This window comes from Uranotaenia lowii, chromosome 3, assembly GCF_029784155.1.
Source record: "Uranotaenia lowii strain MFRU-FL chromosome 3, ASM2978415v1, whole genome shotgun sequence".
Classification (NCBI taxonomy): domain Eukaryota; kingdom Metazoa; phylum Arthropoda; class Insecta; order Diptera; family Culicidae; genus Uranotaenia; species Uranotaenia lowii.
In genome coordinates this window covers 236933748-236957043 of record NC_073693.1, presented here as the reverse complement: position 1 = coordinate 236957043, position 23296 = coordinate 236933748, and the positions used below count along the sequence as shown (strand labels likewise).

General features: G+C 33.1%; 1 protein-coding gene across 1 annotated transcript in view; it reads left to right on the top strand.

Annotated features, from left to right (window-relative positions):
* The window catches only part of LOC129753194 (hemicentin-2-like), a 369013-nt gene that overhangs the window by 341949 nt on the left and 3768 nt on the right, over positions 1-23296 (top strand). The window contains exons 7-8 of the mRNA XM_055748994.1: positions 21924-22127; positions 22330-22481. Coding sequence (XP_055604969.1) covers positions 21924-22127; positions 22330-22481 — 356 coding nt within the window. The remainder of the gene's footprint in view (positions 1-21923; positions 22128-22329; positions 22482-23296) is intronic.

Sequence of the window (23296 nt, the reverse complement as noted above, 5' to 3'; positions counted from 1 at the left end):
CATCCTTCCCGGGCTGCACAGCAAAAAAAGTATTGCTATATTACATCAAATACCTGCACATAACTTGAGTCGCAAATGGTACCTAATTTTACATTGTCTTGATGTACCCGGCTGTTTGGAGACAAATAATTTGTTTCGTACCGTTGATCCATATGGGCCAAATTTCCTAAAATAAGAAAAATAATGAAATTTGTTTTGAAGCAGTGGGTTTGCTTATATTTTTAATTAATTTTGGAAGTACTTACAAGCCAAACAAATACAGCTGAGGTCCATAATCTGTTTCTTTATTTTTGAAATGAAATCAAATTCCAACGTCAACAAAGGAAAACATTGATTACTTGATGCGATATCACATAGAAGGTTTTGATATTACACTTCACGACGTATTCACGTTGTGTACATCATTTAGATGTATTATTGCAACAGAAATACGTAATCCCCAGAAATTACATCGTCCATCGTTACATTATTTTTTGCTGTGTGGTGTTCTGTCATAAATTTCGATCGACCGAATAGGGATGATCGTTCATGGATGGGAGTTCATCGAGAATGTGAAAGTTCAAACCAATATTGATGAAGCTTAATTTGGAAAAGCTAAACACCGGCATCGGGAGGATGGATTTCCCCATTGGGACTGTGAAAGGGGATGCCATTTGGCCCAGAATTTGCGTGTACCAGATTAAGCAACGTGCGTCGGGGTATTTCAAGGGTTCCTGACAAATGAGCTAATTTACCGAAATCGATACCGGGGATGGATGTTGTATTTATGCATGCAATGGAACCATTTTACATCGAGTCGATACGGGTGGAGCTACAATGGAGTTTTATTTTTGTTTCTGCTGGCCTTCGACCCAGATCCTGGCTGGAAGGACATTCGAGCGAGAAAAAAAAAGGATTGTACCTGGCTGCTGGGTTCCGATTCCGAGGTGAATAATTGATTGCGGTTCGTTTGTTGGATGAAGTTGTAAAATTGGGTGTGAAATTTCCACTCGTAGAAACGGGATCCCAGGTAACAGTATCGATTTCCTCCGGGGACAGTTTAAGTTGCTGTTATCTCATTTCGTGTGCCAATATTGATTACATCAAACGAAAAGGTCGATCAGAGAAAAGAATGGTTTTTTTTTCTATTCGGACCCCAATCAATATCTTGATTAGCTGTGACATGCATCCTTTTTACGAACAACATTTTCTCTAAACTGTGAGAAAGTATTTATTTATCTTTGAAAGACCAAGATTGAAATTCAATCTTTGTTGATTTTCATCTATGATGATGTACAAAGATAAATTGTTAAATGGTTTAATTGTCATGAGTTTCAATGATGCCATAGACAGTAAATTGATTCTGATTGGTTCCAACAACAAAAAAGCACATTTAAACATCCAGCATATGCATCAATAAGAAGGGACATGCTTCCAGAAATAGCCATCTGGGACACCCAAAAAGTCGGGCCATTCACCATTATCCCGATCTAGAACAAAACCGCAAAACCATTCATCGCCATTTCATTGAAGCAGCCAAGCCAACCAACCAATTCCGCCATATCGTGGTCACCCCAAAAACGAGAAATTATGTGTCCCTTTAGGTCGGCATAACCTCAAGCCACGTGTCGACGATCCTGGCACAAGAAGGGCTCCTGTGTGGGTGTATGAATGGGTGCAGGCTCACACACAGGTGTAATCGAAGAATGGTTTTGCTTTGGGTTGGAAGACCAAAAATTAAAGAGGGGACCCCCCAGGTAATGCGGGGTGGGAAGCTAGAGCCCCCATATTGAAAAGCACAAAAACCACAAACACATGCTCGTTACCTTTATCCATTTCATTAAAGTTTTATGCACACAATCTTCAGCGTTAAATGACGACAAAACGTAAGCCACAGGGTCATTGGGCTGCGGTTTTTTGGGCACCGAGGTGTAATGAAATGGATACGTCCTACCGCACTCCAGCTAGCAACCAGCATGTTCTTCTGGATATTTTGAGGTTGAACCTGGCTGATGCAAGTGCTCGAGGTAATCTACCATTTTTGTTCCAAGAAAATGATTACTGCAGCTTCTGGATTATAAGGATTTTCTCTATTTTATTTGGAATTCAATTCAATTGTCTCAGTAGCATTTCGAGTAAGTTTAATAAAAATTCCAAAAACAATTTGTAAAAATTAATAATTTCACGATCTTCAGCACTATAGTCACAGTAGGGAAAAAAGGATGTTACGATCACCCTTCCGAAATTGATATCCAGCTTTTCTACGGAAGTACCCAATTAAATTGCTGAACCTACATTTTTATGATTAGATAACCATTTTGTGGTTCCATCATTTCTCAACAAAAAAGCTATTTTTTTTCAAATACATGGAAGGTTATTTACAAATTTTTAGTTGTCGGGAAATTTGAATTTTGATAGGTCGTAGTTCAGATCCTAATCTTATCTAAAAGAGCTAAGACTTTCCATACCAGATATGTCACAGGGAATAACTTAACGTTTGAATCATTCCATTGACTGCAAACATGTGAAAGAAACTAAGGAACTATGAGACTTCCACTTTTGTAAGTCGAGTAGAACGAAAAGCCAAAAAAAAACCTTGAATTATGATCAACAGTAGGTTTTCAAAACAAAAATCTTGATGATCAGGGCCAGATTAAGCTTTCGAGGGGCCTGGGGCGATTTTTCACGGGAGGCCCCTGTGAATCAATATTTTTTTATATGTTGTTCCAAAGAACACATAATATTTAAAAATTTCAAAAAAAAAAACTGTAAAGCGGTCGTTATATTGCCTTCAAATAACAATTTGTCTGACATCTTCAAACGATAATTGTTGATCCATCACGTGCAAACATTGCGGAAGAGTTAATCAACTAATCGAAAGCGAAAATACTGATTAGAGCTGTTAAATGCATAATTGAATTCACATAAAGTAACATTTAGACTTCCAACAATAAATCTAAAATTAAAAAAAAATCCACAGAATTAAATTAAATTTACGTGCAGATAGAGACAGTTAAACAGAGAAAATCAAAACCATAAATTGCATTTGATTCAGACCCACAATTAAAAGTCTCAAAATAAGAATCAAAACTACAATCAGAGGAAAGCAGGAATTCAACTCCAAATATTCCACTTTCATATCTTTAAAAAAATATATTGTCTTCATTAGAGTGCCCCTAATGACCCGACATTTGAATAAGTTATGCGTTGCAGGCTTTGATTGATCCTAGGCCTAGTACAAGGTCTAATGCCAAATTTGAGCCAGATTGGACCACGGGAAGGAGTCGCTTAACGAGCCTAAAGTTTGTATGGCATTTTGAGACATTTTTTTCGGGAGGAACATTAAAATCCCGTTTTTCATGAACAACTTTGGATCTTTTCGGATGAAATGTTTGTCAAAGTTAAGGTTTAACAAAAACTGTTTTCAAAAGAAACCGGCCGAAGAGGACCAAAGTTATTCATGAAAAAACAGGATTTTCATGTTCCTCCCGAACAAAATGTCCCAAAATCCCATACAAACTTCAGGCTCGTTGAGCGACACCTTCCCGTGGTCCAATCTGGCCCAAATTTGGCATGAGGCCTTGTACTAGGCATAGGATTAATTTAAGCCTGCAGTGCATAACATTTCACAAGCTTGAAATTTCCCATACAAATTTGGGCCCTTGCGATGATCTAGCTCCGAGGGACAAAAGAAGGATTTAAAGTTTGTTCCGGCCTTGTTTTTTTAAAAAAAAAAGTTTTAAAAAATTTGATGCTTTGTCAAAAATACTTCTTAATTAGAGCATTTTAATGATAATAATAGTTTAAGAATGATCATGGTAATTCGTTTAGTAGAGGATAATTTAAAAAAAAAAAGTACATAAGTATCAAAAGTATGAAATTTGGGCATAATTGGAAAAGTTTCGATTGGAAGTTCTATTCTTAGAATCAAATTCTGATAAAAATTCAAAAGCGGAACTTAGTTTTGCCGATTCATCCTATGCAGTTGACTACAGTAAGGAACCATTTTTTTTTCAAAATTATAAAGAGTGTAGAGTGTATAAGTCAATGAAAATTTCAATAGTCATAGAAAAACTAACTTTTTTTTTGCATTATTCATACTCATACTTAATTTATAAAGTGAGCATTCCAGATTGCTTAGTAATTAGTAAAACAATTTTATTCCCAAAAATCCCGAAAAAAAACTACAATTCAAAAGGATTTCAAACGTTTTCCTCACTTTCTTTATTTTTTTTAAATTTCTGCAAATTTGCTTTCAAAATCTGATAATTTCTGTATTTTTTACAATATGACAAATCTTAGAAAAAGTTTATCTTTCCTCCGTTAAAGTCGTTATTTTTTTAAGGAGGAAAAAATACTTTCTTATTAAAACACAGTGCTCGATTCGATGGATCGTCCTGATATATTTGCTTTATTCATTAAATAAGAGAAAGTGATGTGTTAATAGTTGAAGAATATGCATTCCAGATTCCCCGGATTTATTCGGACATGGCCGGGGTTTCGATTTAATGTGGGAAAATAAAGCAAACTAAGGTCTTAAGTAAGCACATTTTTTCTGTGCTTGTTTTGTCCAAATTATTTATTTTTTTTAAGTTCGCAAACAAATTTCACCGCTGTTGAGTTATTTCGATACAAAAAAAAGCCAAAGGTGGTTTAAGTCACATACTTAAAGATTTTTTTTTCAAATTATTGCCGAATTCTGTTTAGATTTGTACGGGTTTAATGTTGAAAAATTCAAAATCAAATGCCCAAGTATTGCCAGGTATTGCAAAAATTTGTGCTGATTCGTTCAGCCAAAAAATGTTTTCTCTAAGGACCATCCATCCATTACTTATATAAAGGAGTATATTCGAAAAAATACAACACAAGTTGTAACAAATTTAGCCGATTGCCTCCTTCGGCACAAAAAACAACATATTTGACTTTTATCACTCCACCACAGTTTGTGCGTTCGGATTCAACTTAAAGAAAAAAACAGTAAAAACTATGTCGGGCCTCCCTTTGAAGTGCTTTTCAGAGAAATCTGTCGCATTTGGAGGCAGTTTTCTTTGTATTTTTAGCCATTCATCGTGTCAATCGTAATGAAACACTGAGTTGATTTGCTGTTTCCACAGATTGTTCCTGTTCCAAGTAAAAGACATTAAATTTTACAATTTGACTCCTTTTATATCTCCGGGAAATACAGGCGAGACTAGTCAACGAAAAGTTACTCGTTGGAATCTTGCCAGGTGACTGTTCATTCAGCTGTCCATAACTAAATGTTTCAAAATATCTCCAAACTAGCTGTCTCAATATTTTTCGCACTTTATGAGGCTTTAAAAAACCTCTCACATTCCTCAACTTCATCGAATCAATCATCTTTACTTTTTTCTAAAATTTTGGCTCTCTATTGGATCCTCTAGAACAGTGGTTTTCAAACTTTTTTCACTAACCGCCCCCTTTTCGAGCTTAACGCCCCCTGCAGGGCCCTGGGTAAATTTTTGAATGATAATCTGGATCGTTGAAAAATCTTTGGGTTTGACTTTATGTGGATGTGAGATTTATCTCAGAATTCATTCAAATTTTTATAAGGCCCTCTGAGTTAAGGGGTTGGGGTTATTACAAATGTAAAAATTGTCGATATCGATTTAATAATGTCGAAAGATTCTTCATATTTTAAACTCTATCTTATGGTTTTTTTTTATATTTTTAGAATTTTATTTACATACTCCTCCAAATGCAAATTTTTCCGAAATATGATTGCAAAGTTTCCTGGACAGTTACTTAAATTGATTTGTTTTGATGTAAAATCATATACCTATCTTAAACTGTGGCATACAAAATTCTATATTCACCATTAATATGTATTATTGAATACAAACTTATCACTGTCCAGGCATTTAAATAACGTGAAAAACAGTATAGTTTCTGAAATTGAGTCCTGTCCAAAGTTATGCAGCATTCACAGGTCTGAAGTTTAAATTAGATACGAATAACTGAATTCCGGCAATGTTAGTGATAACCAAATAGATTTAAAATTTATCCATAGCAATCCAATGGCACAAATGATTTTTTCAACCAATTGAAATAACAATGAACAAGTAAGAACTTAAAATAAACATTCTCTTGCCTTTAATAATTTTACATATTTTGGTTCCAAAAGCTATCACCAAATCACAGATGACTCCCTTTAACACAGATTTTGTCGAAGGTTTTTTTTCTGTGTAGCAGATTTTTAAGACACTACATTATACTTAAAAATTATCAAGCATTGCCATCTAAAATTAATCTTTTAAGTATGGCCCAAAATAATCTTAAAACACAAGATCAACATGTAGTGCGTATATTCGTATTCAAAGAATTGTTAAGATACATTTTTATAAAAAAAAAGAAAAATTTCCTTGCTGCTCTGTGAAATTATCGATATTTTAGTCCTGAGCCTTATGTTCAGTTTTGTAACGTAATTTCATTGTTTTGCATCGAATTTACTCGTTGTTATTACAATCTACGTTTTTTTCGAGATTTGTGAATGTGAATTACGAACTCACTGCCCCCCTGAATCCTTCCAACGCCCCCAAATTTCAAAATTGATCTCACCACCCCCCTGGAAGCTCTCAACGCACGCAAGGGGGCGGTAGGGGACCTCTTTGAAAACCACTGCTCTAGAACTTCTTAAACGATTAACCATGTGAACTTTGGTCCAAAAGTTGATTTTCAGCTGTTTTTGGGTCTTCCAATGGGGATTTTCTGGATTTTCTCGATCCTGCCCAAATAAATTTGTAAATGAACTTCAGTATTGGACGCTATCTCAAAAACCACTTGACAGATTATCTGGACAGAATTTTCTACACGTACACATTACATTACTAGGTAGCTTCACTGAATATTGCATAAATTTCTAGCCATGCATTTTAAAGATTTTCACAAAACAAAGAGTTTCATTTTTTTTTCGAATACACTCCTTAGAGTGAATCTATTCGAGATATTATGTCATAGAGGTCCTCTTACCTGTTATATGTAACGATTTAATTCCGATTTTCATTTTCTTTCCTAGTTTTCTAGAATTTAACGCAGTATGATTACAGTAATGTGAATTTTTTTTATATTTCCTGAGCAGAGGAGTCAGGGGCAATGGCCCTCATTGCTCCTCCTGCTGCCTTGTTAATGATTTTAAAGCAAATAATAAATTGCGCTGAAAGAAATTTCAAGTCGAAAATGTGTTTATTGCTTTTGCTCAGCTGTTAACAGTTCATTCGAGTTGTATTTTGGTAAAACAAGTTTTATTCTTAAAGATCGATCTAATGGTATAATTTTTTGTAATATTCAGTTCCAGATAAAAACAAACTCCAAAAATATGTGCTTTTTTTGAAATTTCAAGGACTTTTTACTCCATTGATGAAAAAGAAAGTATTCTTACGCAAAATGCTACCAGATTTAACGTCAAATTTTTTTTTGTAATAATTTTGATGATAGCGGAATAAAAATTACAACAAAATTGACACATTTTTGCAGGTATTGAATTGAACATTGTGTAATTTGCCATGCTTCGCAATGTTTTGTAATCGTCGTTTAAAGGAGTACAATACTGTAAATATAAACAAACAGTTTAATTGGTTTTATCACGAAAAAAAAAATTACAAAAACTTACATAAACTTGTCGCAACTTCTTTCTATTGAGGATATTTGTAGCCTGGACAACATATTCTATATGTGAAATACAAATGTGAAAGTTGTCTTGATAACTTTCACAGCAGTTTTCTGTGAATTTTTAAAATGATTCATACGACATAGTGAAATCTCATGCGAGAATAGTCCAACAAAGTAATTTTTCATTTTATGCTAAAATAAATGAAAACCTTTGTTCATCATTAGAACAGATCACAGGTAAACAATTTTTGTCTTGAATAAAATAATTTTTTATAACCTTACGATCTCGAATTAAAGTTGTCTGAACAGCGCACGTCAATTCTCCGTTCTATAATTCATTAATATTGAATTGTTATTGCTTTTCATCAATCCCATTATTTATTATCAAACCCTGTTGTGTACTTTGTAATGCAATTTTTTGCACAACTGGGTTGCCACCAGGGTAAAAAAAGTACGCTCTAAACTTCATACACAGTAGGGTGTGTCGAATTGCAACTATTCTCAAATTTTAAAAACCCTATAGCCTTAAAAGTTCCCTGCTTGATCAAAATTAACGACAGAATTTTTTCAGATTTTTTAAATAAAATTCAGGTACCCGGGGTTTATTTTGAAATTTGGTATGAGAAAAGGCGAAGATTTGTTCGGAAAATGTCACTTTTTCGTTTATTCCTATATAATTAGTTCTCACACAATGTAAATGAAATTCCAATGTATGGAACTTATTTCAAAATTTTCAAACTTAAACTTTGCCGTAGACAGCAAAGCGGTAGAAGAAGCGAAAATAAGGTTATAACATCCCAAACAGAGCATTATTTTTCCATGAAAAAAAAAACTAGCAACAGTTACAGAATTCCGTCTAATTTTCAGAAATATTATTCAAACACGAAAGTTTTAGGTTTAAGAGAAACATTTTCTGGATTTTGTTTTTGTTTTATACTAATCTTTTTTTGTTAAGTATTGCAGCTCTTTCATGAGTTTGAAATTGGCTTTTTGGTGAGTTCAAATTTATTACGAAATCTGGCGTTAATGTACTCAAAATTCAGTGCAAAGTTGAATTAAAGTTAAAGAAAATCTGAGAAATTGCCAAAAGGTTTCAAAATCAGATAGATTTGAATATTCGTCAACTATTCTGGTTTTCATATTTTGACATTTTGAAATGCAAAAACGTGCTAAATTACGTAAACTTTTAAATCATTTTTTTTCAATATCTATCTGTGTGACTAAAACAAATCTAACGATTAATTTTTTGAAAAGTACGGTTTCGCACCACATATTTACATTCTGTGTTGTCATGATCTTTAAAAATTTCAAAAAAAAATCCTTGTGTGCAACGTATTGCTTCTAACTTCAGCTTTCTACTACACTAAGAGATTTTTTTTTTTAATTCCGTAGCTAATTTTATTAACGTAAAACTGAAGTGTTGTAGGTGAAAAACTGCGCGAAAAAAGTAAAACTCTCGTTTGATACATATTTTACATCAGAACATATTGCTTCAAGCCTTATTCCACTAGTAATCATTTAGATTAACTTGAATCAGTATTTTTTGAAAAAAATTGAAAAACTGCTGAAATGTTGTTTATTTTTAGTCATATTAAGCAACGATGGGGCAGAAGACGACGAATAGCAAATCACCCTATAAAAATAATAAAAAAGACAAATGATTTCAAATAAAAAAAATTGCAATACTCACCGATTAGTTTTTTCGATTCAGTCAAAATTACCGGCAAAAATAGCACTATTTGTTAGAAAGGGGCAGTTACCTGAGAATTAACGAGATTTCATGGATAACCGTAAGTCTATCTAACCAACTTCTATCGTTAGGGGAGAATGGGATTACCTGATCCCTTTCTGTTATTTTCATCATATTTTTTGCATTTTTTGACAGCGTGTAATTTCAAGTTGATGTGCTGCAAAAGTTAGATCGATACATGAACCCGTGGATGAACTAGAAGTATTTTCGTGGATTGTGAAAGATAAGGAGACATGATCATTTAATCAGGGTACCCTAAGCTTTGGCAAAAATCATTAAAAATCTAAAGGGAATAGTTTCGTTGACTTTTTTGCCATATAAGATTTAATTTACAGTTTATAATAGTCAGAAATAAGATTCCTAAAAGTTTGTCTATTACCAAAAAATCATTACATTTTTCAAAAAAAAACAAGAATAGCATTTGAATGCTTAGACTTTTATCTTTCCTCAAAAAAAAAAAAAAAAATATGATGATAATCAAATGACGGATTTGAAGTGAAAATGCGTAACTGTATTCGTACAGTTACCTCACCTTACTCAATATGGAAGTTTTGGTAAAAAATATCAACTATGAAAGAAATGACAGCCTGTCAAAGTTGAAAGTTTGCGCGCTACTCTGCGCGATTACTTTCCATTTTGAACGAGGCTCTATATCACACTTTTTGAATGAATTTGATTTGAACATATTGAAACAAAACTTACCTTTAATTTCATTTATTTAAACGGATACCCTTGAGTGCTTTTTGAAACATAGTCTGAAATAACGATTCTGAAAGACAGCGACCATAACACGGCAGGTTTCCTCTTGTGTAGCCATAATTCTGCCAGGATTAGCTTTTAATTTTGTTGAATCCTGTTTGAAATAATAACATGCCGAAAAAATTGCAGCTTAGCTAATTGCCACAATAAATCCGGGCATCATTCAAGTTCCATTTAATAGAATTCAATTAGCAGAGAACATTTAAATCTCGACTTCAATCAGAGCTCTCGTTCGCTCTTTTCCGCGAAATCGTTAGCCCTAAAATTAGTGAAATATTTCCCATTTCAACGAACCACGCGCACTCAAATCAAAAGCATTTTCCTAAAATGTCCCACCCTGCTAGAAATTTTCCTCTGCTCAAAATTTTCCCTTAGAGCGCCGAAACTTTGAAACCTAGCGATTTGTAAATAAAATGAAAATTACGCTGTAAAAGTCCGATTAATTAGATTATCTCATCGTTACGGGAAATGTGCTGCCTCGTTACCCTCTTTGAACTGAGGGCGTCGTTTCTTGTATCTCTGCTTATTTTTTTCAACTTTTGCGAAGCTATTCGGTTGGCTCGTTTATTTTGCAACCGAGAATGACATCTCGTTTTCGTTTAGCAGCGCGGATTTGTCGTTGGGGTTTTGCTTTTCAGACTGGTCTTTGAAACTTCTCAACGATGCCAAAATGGTGACAAAACACGAACTGGAGTTGAACGGCAAAAAGTAGCGCGATAGCAACAAGAAATCGACCGCAGATCTGCAAATGAATGATCCTGAAACCCGAAAGATGTTTCTTTTATCCATTGCTAAAGTAGCTGAAGGCAGTTTGCGGAACCATTAATCAGTTTCACTTCCTGAAAAGTGAAATATTTTGACGGAAAAACTGTTCAAATATTTCAATCGTGCCAATCACAAATTGGTAAAAATCCACCTTAAACTTTTGAAGAAGTATTTTGAAAAAATATCATCACTGTACATCATGTAACGAAAACTTTTAAACAGTTTATTATTGAATGTTTTTTACTTTAAAATCTCAGTTCTCAGAGAGTTTTCTCTCCAAAACCTAATAAAAGGGAAACTTCGGCATTGCAGTGATGACAGTTACCTTCACAGAGTCGCATCCATCTACAAAAAACAGCTACAAATTTGACTTCCATCACCATTCCGTGACACCATGACTGATTGACGTTCGTCGTTATTCGCACCAGTCAGTCAGCCAGCCAGCCATCAATGAGCACACCAAAAGGATTCGCAAGGCTCAGCAAGTGACAAACATTCGATGATGGGCTGCGCTTCCTCTTCAAACGCAGGACGAGCCGCTTTACGATAATGACTGCGGGTTGTTGCGAAATTTGGCTTCCGGCACCGCGGTTCAAATTACTGACTGTTGATGAGGGCATCTCGTTTGGCTGCTTATACAAAAACATCAGTCGGATTTATGCGATTTTTTTTTATTCAAACCAAGTTAGGGTCGTTTTCATTAAGATTAATTGTTGATATTTAGAATCTTTTTTTAAAAAAAATTTGAAATAGTTTTGACATATCTTGAAATTACGATATTTTCAATAAAAATGATGAATTATTTCTTTAATATATTATTATTAGTTTTTTAACCACTATTTATGTAACTACCAGCATAAAATTGACGTCAAAGTTAAACATTCGGAAATCACGTAAAACATGAAAGCTCACTCCAGCTCTGTTCGGCACTTAAAATTTGATAATCTAACCTCAAAACTCAATAGCAGTTAATCAAATTTCTTTTTACGTTTTACTTCAGCTTTTTTCTCTATTTTTTGTCTGTTTTCTTCAAACATTTATGAAGGATAATTTCTGGATCATAACTCGGTATGAATTGTCTCAGTTTCAAGAAATGTTTTTGATAAGGTTGAAAAAATCAACAAATTCATTGGCTTTTAAGAGCAGCACTTTTTTATAATAAATTACCGTAGGTTGTCACAACGCAGGGCCGTGGGAAGAACCGGCTCATGGGGGATTTGAGGACAAAATTTTTCCTAAAACATTTTTGCTTGAACAATGCATACGTGAGGAATAGAAAAAATAAATTCAATGTTATATATACACTGCCAGTCAAAAGTTTGAGTTCACCCGCTAAAAAACATGCAAATTTTGATCGTTCATATCTCAGCTGTCTTAGGACATATTGCAAATCTTCTGATCTCATTTGAAAGATAATGGGCAAAAGCTATTTCGGAGGAATTTTGCCCAGAAATAATGTTTAAGTTTCGCACCTAAAACTTAAAAGAACATTTAAAAAAAAAACCGCACTCAATATTCAAAACCGATCATCTCGGGATAGGGTGGACCAAATTTCAAAATTTGAGTTGCATTAGAATCCTTTTTCTATACTTCTCAAAACACAATCAAAAAAATTTGTGCAACAATTTACGAATGCACTTTTAATTAATAAAATAAACACTTAAGTTATCGACCAAAAGTTTGGGATCACCCCTCAGTATGGTGTATCGGACAAAAATTTGGGATCATTTTTTTACAAACATGCAAATTTATCTCATTCATATCTTTCTCATCTAACATCGTATTGCAAATCTGAAGAGTTCATTTGAAAGCTTAAGAATTGCTGCTTTTTCGTAAATTTATTCAAAAATTATATTTCAAATCGATAACCATAAAAAATTCAGTATCATAAGTGTGAATTTTTAATATACAACTGATTTCGGGTAAATTTTGTATGGTTATCATTTCAAAATATAATTTTTGTTTGAATTTACAAAAAAAAAACAATTCCTAAGCTTTCAAATGAACCCTTCAGATATGCAATACGATGTAAGATGAGAAAGATATGAATGAGATAAATTTGCATGTTTGTAAAAGAATGATCCCAAACTTTTGACCGATACACCATACTGAGGGGTGATCCCAAACTTTTGGACGATAACTTAAGTGTCTGTTTTATTAATTAAAAGTACATTCTTAAATTTTCGCACAAATTTTTTTGATTGTGTTTTGAGAAGTATAGAAAAAGGGTTCTAATGCAACTCAAATTTTGAAATTTGATCCACCCTATCCCGAGATGATCGGCTTTGAATATTCAGTGCGATTTTTTGAAAATGTTCTATCTTTTGGTTAAATTTTAGGTTCAAAACTAAAACATTATTTCAGGGCAAAATACCTCCGAAATAGCTATTGTCCATTATCTTTCAAATGAGATCAGAAGATTTGCAATATGTCCTAAGACGGCTGAGATATGAACGATCAAAATTTGCATGTTTTTTAGCGGGTGATCCCAAACTTTTGGCCGGCAGTGTAATTATGCAGATTTGAGTTATTTTACATAAAGAATAAGGTACTTCTTTCAATTTTAAACTTTCTAAAATAAGTCCTAGAAGTCCAATTTTTTCTTCGAAAAGTTTGAAAAATTAATAAGTGATTTGAGTTTTTTATATTTTCTCAAACTAGAAAGTATTAAGCTAATTCTTTTTACCACAAGCATGGCCATTTGAGAAATTTGTAGAATTTGTTCAAATGATCAGAAATTAAAGTGTTCAAATTAGATTTATCTCCTCCTTGTGTAAAATCGATTAAAATCAAAGATTTTAGATTGGAACTATGTTTAAGAAGAATCTGCAACATAAATAATGTTAAACAAAAAACCAGATGTTTTCAGTTAAATTTTGTCTTGAAAACAAAGTTCAAGTTCCTTGTCCACAAAAAATAATCAATTATAAATTTATTTCATGATAAGAATCCTGTGAAATTTAATAATAAATTAAATCTATGTGTCTCAAAATTTCCTATTTCAATTCAGAATGTTCGACTTTAGATATGAGTTATTTCTTCAGTTATTCATTCGAAATTCAACTTGTGAACCTGAATGAAAATTGCGATTGATGAAACAGTTTCAGGTTTTTCAATTCTGGATCACCATTGCGAAGCTTTCTTCAGTTCCAATTCTGCATAAGAATTAAAAATTTCGAATCTTTAAAACGGTTCGAAATTTTGAACATTTTCTTTTCATATTCCCAAATGATAAGTATCGCATATAGAAGTTTGAAATCCAAAACCGAGATTAGAATCAGGATTTTTTCACAATGATGATCCAAACTGAAATTCAGCAATAATAAACTGGATTCAGAATGCGAATTCTTTTCGCAGACATCGAGTTTTAATTTTTATAATCAAACTAGCTGACCCGGTAAACTTCGTTTTACCCGTTGCTTAATAAATCGTTGGAAAATGTTTTGAGTTCTTTAACTTCTTTGTGCTCGTGACTCAGTTTTCATGAAAATCGTCTTCAAGTTGTTCGAGTTTTGTCCCGTTTCAAGTTGATTTTGTATAGGAGCCCCCTTCCTTAAAAAGTGAGATTCTTGAAACTATTATACAAACTATTTCTGACCCGAAAAACCCTCGGATACCAAATTTCACTTCATTCCGACCGACCATTACGTGATGGTGTTACAAAGAAAACGCCTCCATTTTTATATATAAGATTACATGAAAATTGCTCAAGATGTGTCATGTTTGATAATGATTTGATATGAGAGCTCCTTCCCACTAAAGTCGGATAGTCTTAAAACTATAATATAAACCAAATTTCATGTAATTCTTACCGCTCGTTCATATGAAGAAAGCGTCTTCATTTTCACATATAAGATTTATATGAAACTTCTCTGCCCTCCTCTCACCTTTAGTTCAAAAATGGGGGGGGGGGGGGGGTTTTGGAGAAAGCGTTATTTATTACAATAAATCATATTTTACTGTCAAAACATGGCTGCCTGGCTCGTTTAAGCAAAATCGCTTGGCAATTGTTTAAGTTATGTTATAACTCACGTTGATTTTGTATGGGAGCCTCTGGTTATAAAGGTAGGATGTGTTATTTAGTAAAATAGATTGTTTTTCCACATCAAAACATGCATGTGTACACAATTTCATGAATATCCCATGTGAATTGTATGGGTTGTATATATTTTTTCAAATTTTTCACATTTTTTTAAGGGAGCCCCACGTTTTGAAAGCGAGCAATTGCAGTCTGCATAATGAATCAACTTCTTGTGTCTTTTCGATCTCGTGAACCAATTTTTATGAAAATCGCATTTAAATTGTTCAAGTTATGTCCCGTTTCAATTTGATTTTGTATGGGAGCCCCCCTTCTATAAATAGTGAGATTCTTGAAACCATTATACAAACCATCTCTGGCCCCAAAAACCCTCGGATACCAAGTTTCACTTCATTCCGACCGCCCGTTCATACGTGATGTTATCACAAAGATAGCGCCTCCATTTTTATATATAAGATTTGGAACTACTTAATCCTGAATTATTCTAACCTAAGCTTTCCGGATATTCCGCAAGTATCCGAGCCGAGCAAATCCGGGACATTTTCTCCAATATCTATCAACATCAAAATTTTAAAATCAAAATCATGAAGAAAAACACTTGACTTTTATTAAATTTATCGAAATTTATCAGTTAATTTAAAATCATATTTTAAGCTTTCAAAAAATAATTCAATTTTATTTTGATAAATTTTACAAAAAATATAAAATATAAAATTCAAAAAAAATTGACGCAAATACATAATGTAATGACTTTTTTCGAATTTTTGTTTGATTGTAAAAAAAAAGTGCAAAAACTCGACCAAAAGCTGGGCGATTTGGCAAGCGTAGTCTTATCTTATTAATATTCAATATTCGAGACTAAATGTCTATCGACAAGTCAGAATTTTTTTTTAATAACTGTGTCAGAATTATTGACCTTGGATAAGAATTCAAGGTTTTGGCTTTAGTTCTGAGTCGAAACTGATTCACTCGTTCATCAAAATTTGATTAAGAATTTGTTATTTTGAGTTTAGAGAAGAAAATTTTGCTTGGCATTTTTGGATCTTCATGGGGGGGGGGGGGGGTTTAACCCCCCCTTCCTACGGCCATGTCTCAACGATTTTGATAAACTTTAAAAAGCATTGCAACGTTTATTTAAATCCACATTTCAATATGATTTCCGAATTTAAAACGCACATTACCTTTGTAGGACAAGAACTTTCTTCATAAATTCGAGAGAACGCTAACTACAGAAGAAACTTAGAAATATTAAAAAGTATTGTTTTTTAGTTCTTAATAACTAATTTCTACCACTAAGACCATCGTCACATTTCTGGAAAGTTTAAACATCGAGTAAGATAAACAGTTTTATGGTTTTTTCCAGCAACAGTATCTTGTAGTATGTTTGATTTGCAATTTACATCACTCATCTCTAAACTACATTCTGTTTCCAAAAGAAATGATTATGGGAAATAAACGTTCATTACCGAGCGTTTGTTAATTTGCTACACTCTTGCCAGCTTATATTAATGCTTATTTTGTTTAATTTTGACTGTTTGTTTTAGCCGAAATTTTTGAATAAATCATGCTTATAAAATTTTTGAAGCTAATTTTAATATTTGAAGGAATCCGAACACATCAAAGCTCAGAAATGTATTTATGAAGTATTTACATTTTTATTTTTCATATTTTATGTGAAGTATCGCAACGCTTATGTTATTACACCACTAGAATCGGTATGATATTGGATTTCTGGTGAATTTAAATGTATTGCGGAATTCTTGCATAAATATATTCAAAATCCAGTGCGAAGCTCTATTTGAGTTTAAACAAATCTGAATAAATGCGAATTTACCAAATATTCGAAAAATAGCAACCATTGAAAATTCGTCAAAAATACTGTGTATTGTATTTTGACATTCTAAAAATGCAAAAAATGTGTCAAATAATCGTCAACTTTTCAATCCTACCCTTAAAATTTATCTGTTATGACTTTCACAATTTGGACGGTTCCTTGATTGAAATGTAAGGTTTTTACACCACTTTTTAACATTCTTTGAAGTCATGATCTTAATGATCTTTTTCGAATACTAAATGAAATTTATTTGGAACTTATTCTGAAACATGTTTTTTTCCGGATATTTTTTTTACTTTGAATAACGGAAAACTGAAGTATTTTAGGTGAATATTGTCTGAGAAACATATTTGAGTAGCATTAAGGGGATTCTGAAACTATAAATTTGTAAAATTCAGGTGAGAAACAAGAGATATAGCGGTTTTAGGCGAGGAGTGTCAAATTGACACTCAAGGTCAGGGAGTTTTTTTTTATCCTGGGCTTTCAGGGTGTGTCCATAAAAAAAGTAATGATGCAAAATTAAAAATTAAAAGAATTAAAAAAATGTAAGTTTTGGATGCATTCGAATAAAGCAACAAAACGCCGAACATCCAAAAGTGTCATATTGACACTCAAGAGCGGATTGAGGTTAATAAGACTTGTAGAACAGATTTATTTATAGTACATTATCAATTCTTGAAAACATTTGAGATCAGATTTTTGGCTTTATTTAAACAAAACTTAAGAAACTAGCTCAAAACAATTGAAATTCAAATGCTTATTGAATAAGCAAATCTTTTAATTTGGAACGCGCTTCTGCAATGTTTTATAGTAAGAAAATATTTAAAAAATATCAAACGCATATACAATGTTGAATTGTATTGATCAAATGATTTATCTGTAAAAATATGTAACAGGAGAACAGGTTTCTATAATGCATCGAAGCTTGAGAAAATAAAGATCTGCAGTGAAAGTTTAATAAATATTAAAATATTTTAAACCCTGACATTCATGAGAAAAACAACAAAGATTTTAAGACATATATTTTCATGAATATTTGTGTGTTACATTTAAATAAAAAAAAACAATATAACTTTCCACTATAACAAACTCAAAAAGAGACCTTCAGAAGGCATTTGTTATATTTCCTCAGATCAATGCTAAAATAAAAATTTAAAATCATTATTCCTTTTTATATCGAAGATTTAAATGTTCTTAACTTTAAAAAAAATTATTTGTTTGTTTGTAAAAAAAAAATTATTTGTTTGTTTGTAAAAAAAAAATAAAAAAATAAAAAAAAATATAAAATAAAACATAAAATAAAATAAAATTATTCTTTAGTTTAAAATAATAATTTCAAAACAGCAAAAACTAACAGAAAAATATACTCCAAAAAATGATATTGTAATAAACCATTGAAATTAGTTATCGAATTCTAGAACAATCAGATTTTTTGGGATCCTGATTTATTCATTTTCTTATTTCTTTCTATTTTGTTTGAAATTTATTTTTGAGCTTGTGATATATCTCATTTAGCAAGTCAGTTGCTTCCTGAGCCGATGTTCGGGAGTTCGAGCACAACAGTAAACATCGATCACTTTTATACCGGATAAGTTTTTCAATGACATCGTTGATATAAGTCTTATATTTAAGATATATTTTTTTCTTGTTGATTTTTTTTGGTTTTTCTTCTGAAATTTAATGATTCTTTTGTCTTCTTATTAATATGATTATGATTTAATGGCATGTGCGGCGGAATGAAAACTAGAGAGAATTTATTTTATAAAATTTGAAAGAAAGGTGGATAGACAGGCATTAGTGCGCCAATAGGAGAAAGCTTGATAGGTGTTGAAATTTTAGGCTAGAGGGCATGTTGATGAAAAGCTCCCATGAATAGCTCCCGCCTTTGCTCTGCATTAGCTAACTATACATGAGAAACCCAAAAAGATGCAGAGCAAAGGCGGGAGCAATTCATGGGAGCTTTTCATCAACATGCCCTCTAGCCTAAAATTTCAACACCTATCAAGCTTTCTCTTATTGGCGCACTAATGCCTGTCTATCCACCTTTCTTTCAAATTCTATAAAATAAATTCCCTCTCTAGTTTTCATTCCGCCGCACATGCCATTAAAATTGTAATCATACAAATGACGGCGATTAAAATCATATAACTTCTTATTAATAGCTCTTCTCAAATCTCAATTTTTTTATCATAAAAATTTTGATTCTGTTTACTTTCCGATTTGAATGTTAAGTGAAATGTATGGCATTAAATAATAAAATGTACGAAAAAATTTTCCTAGGCAGCAATGTACCCCCTAATTTTTTTTTTATTTTTAAGAAAATACATCGAATATGTGATTTCAATTGCTTCGTTTCGAATAAAATTTTTTTTTTCGTAAAAATATTGTCTTAAACTAGATATAGCTCACTTTCGAACAAAATTTGAAAAAAAAAACTAAATATCTTCTTCATATTGGCATAGGAAAGGAAAATAGATCTTTTCATCTGTTAATAGTCCCTTTGAAATGTTAAAGAATCTTTTAGCGCGTTTTGTGGAATTTCAATTACTTAAAATTTCATGTTGGAATATCTTGGATACATGAAGAAAAAAGCTCATTACTGAGTGAACAGTGTCAAATAATACTTCATTCAATAGCCTCTGGTCAAATCTGACGCCAGATTTAGATTTGTAATCAAATTTCACGTCAGAAAAGTACTATATAATTTTCTCAAACTGACAGCTTAGAATTTTTTTTGGGATTTTGGGTCCAAATTTGTTTTGTGCATTGGACGGTTTATATGGGCGACCTCTTTCAAAAGGTTGCTTCTCCAAATTGGATTGCATTTGGACTAGAAGATCTCTTAATAAGCTTCCTAACCAAATATCAGCTCCTAAGAACACATGGTAGCTGAGCCTTTAGAAGCCTGGGATAATGTGCAACCATTGGAAAAACCGGACAACATTAGGCATGAAATCAAATTTTCCAGTGCAACTATTGGGCACAGAAACCCTGCTTTGAATAGTTTTTCAAATATTGATTTCACTTTTTTGGAACTTTTGAACTTTTGGATTTTGTTGACTAAGGCTATATGAGTACAATCGACAGAAAAAATCGAGCGAATTAGATCAAAATGACTAAAATACTGCTTAAAAACCAAAATCATATGCTTTTCTGGGCTTGAGATATAGCTCAGTTGGCAAGTCTGTTGTCTCCTGGAATCCCGGGAAAATAAAGAATAAAAATTCAAACATTCTACGTCATACGAAACCTTATCGATATGGCATTTTAGGTAGTTGTATTGCAAAATATTTCAAACTTTTTTCATGCCTCAAAAATTCAAGTCGCTATTAAAAAACTCAACTAAGGCCCAAAAACTAAGCGCTTAAACCGACAAACCAGATTTTTTCTTGCTGGGTAAATTTGAATAAATTGAGAAAGATTTTTCATAAACGATAGAAGGTTGTTAACTAAACTTCATGTTATTCATCAAATCTCGTAAGTTTTCATATAACTATCCTTTTGTTTAATAATCTTTTATATCTTTGACGATGATTTTGCTACTTTCAACAGTTGGTGAAACGGAAGTTCTTAATAATGAGTGTTGCAAAATATGACATTTAGATTCTTTTCGTAGCTTATCTTTATTGGAATTATATGGTTTTATAGATTCTTTATCGTTTTTCACTTTTAGACTAATTTTTCGAACCAAAAAACATTTTTTTAATCAAATTCAAAGTTTAAATCCAAGCCACATATCAAAAAAAAATCCTTGCTCTATCTAATCCACTTTTCCATTAACGATAGTGTAAATTTTTTAGTGATTTAGCATAATATATTGACTTCAGGAATTCCCGGGATATTTGAGCGTTTCCAGGGATTCTGAACTTGGAATGGCTTTAACTCCTGACTAGTTGAATTTTCAAATGCACGTATTTTTTCATTATCAAATGACCCCTAACACTTTTTCCGCTAAAACTGTCTTGTTTCTCAACAGATTATTTCAAAATTGTTTGTTTTGGAAAGCTAGTAATGTGACTCAAATATTATTTCTTGCAGTGTTCAACAAAGTCTAAGAAAAAAATCCGATAAAACATGCTTCGGGAAAAAGGCTGTTGGTTAGTTATTAAGTGCTCGATAAAGAAATCACTTAGTGCTTGAGAAAGCTGAAGTATGCAGCTTTATGTTGCATTAGACCGCTGCAAGCTTCGTATTGAATTTTCAAATTTTTAAATTTTTACACATACCATTACTTTTTTGGGTTACTTTTGTTGCCAGAAAAGCAAAAAAATTTTTATTAAGTGATTCGTTCAGCCCTGAATTAGCGTTTTTTTTTTCATTAAAATCTTAACTTCTTCTCATGTGAGCAATAATTGGAGCTTAAGGATAAACAAAACCAAAGACAAACTTCATTTCAGGTACTTTGAGTTTTCTGGATGATTTAATATGCAAAAATGTTGTCTTCCATACAAAATTGTATCATGTTGCGCTAATTCAGGAATCAACCAAATCATTTCAAATTTTACATGGATGCTTGGTGGCTCAAAAAGCGTCAAAAAATATATATGGGGCCAGAAAGTAATTTTTGCAGCAGTGTTATGTTGCATACATGGAAATAATTTTTATAAATTTTTTAGATCATTTTCACAAAAATGTGACGACTATTTAAAGGTAGCTGTTTTTTTTTTTGTAACTTTTTATCAATCTGAATTTTCTGCTAGCAACTAAATTCGACTTTGCACTTGATTTTGAGAATGTTTACGCATGGTGATTTCTATAAACCTGTATGTAAAATAAAAGTCATTGGTCATTTAAAGTTTTATTTTATCCAATTGCACATGTGTCTATTTTAATCGGTCTTCTAATTTAAAAAAATGCTGGTTTTTGATATTTTATAAAATATGCCTTAACCCTCGTTGGAATACCATTTTCTGGTATCATTGAAATCCACAGATCGTGCGCTAAGTTTTTAATCAAGATCAACTCTCTATAACACCCACCTAACCGGCCATCAGCTAATCCATTGTTAGCCTATTATTGGCTCATACGGCCATTCATCCAGATCTAATTGGAGCATCACCCAATCACTTGATCAGTGAACGCATACAAAGAGAGCAAACAAGATAAATTAGCACCGTGTCATGGTTGATGAATTTAATTGTTTCGTTTCGTTTTGTTTTGCTCCTTTGCAGGAATACCCACGCCAAAAATCACCTGGACCAGCAACGGAAAGGTGCTTCCCAGTACGATGATGGAGTATTCTCACGAGGGTACCCTGAGCAGTAAGCTGGTGGTCCGGAACCTGTCCCGGAACCATCAGCACAGCGTCTACAGCTGTCAGGCAAGCAACTTCTACAAACGCAACGTGACGGCCAACGTGACGATTGAGCTGCGGTGTAAGTATTCAGAAGCCTTCTTCCAGAGCCACCACTTCCGGTGTCCTCCCTCCACTCCGAACATCCGGCCGGCCCGGGTCAAGGTTCCGAGACAATTCGTGACCGGGGCCTCCCCAGACGTAGCACCTTTGACAGCTGAGCTAATTGGTACGACGTGTTTTTCTCTGTTTCTTTCATTCCTGACAACCCCTCCATTGACTAGTGCGACCCCTGGTGGTTGAAATAATCAACGGAAGTACGCCTCTTTCGTCCGACCGGCGATACGCGGTCCAGTGCCAGTCCAGTGGGTCGAGGCCGCCAGCCAAAATCACCTGGTGGAAGGAGGGTGAGCAGCTGACGGCCACTAATCAAACGGTAAGTTACGCGCTACTGGGAGGGCGCCTTCTCGGTAGAATCAATAATCAGAAATGGCAAAAGTGTATAAATTTAGTAGGGGAAAGGTTTTCTAAATGGGCCTATCGGGTTAAATGATCCTACGGCTGTTCGATGAAATGGCTGACTAGACAGCTTATCTAACCAATGCATTTAGAGGGTGATACGCTTAGAACATGAGGCAAGAAAGAATTTTATGAATTAACAAACTCAAAAAAAATTGTTTCATGTTTTCTTTATATTGAAAGAGGACCACCTTCTTTTATGGGAATTTATTTACAGTACACCAAACCCCTATTTTCTGTACTATAGATTATGTTAACATGAAGTTGAATATATTTTCACAAAACTTGATGAGAATTTTCGATTATTTTGTATGAGAGCCCTCCCTCTCTTAAATAGGAGAGCCGTTCTTGGAGTACACAGATACAAATTATCTCAATTTTTCTAGAGATTTTAGCGGATTTTACTAAACTTCAAACAACGATTAAACGCTTTAAAGAAAAACATACTTGCTCCATTTGTAGTTATTGTAGCTCAAAAAGAGTAATTTTTCATACCAAATTACCTTCTAACTTCAAAACTGAAATAAACTGGGAGGAAGTGATAACAATCCAAATATTCAATAAGGAACCATTCAAATATTACATGACGCTTTAAGGGAGGGAGTTTGTTACGCTTTGTGGATTTTTCTTAGAAATTCTGAGACGAATCTGTTACGTTGGGTGAGGAGGGGTCGAAAATGTTCGAAAATTGCGTTACGCAACATTTGAACGGCCCCTAAATGGGAACAAATA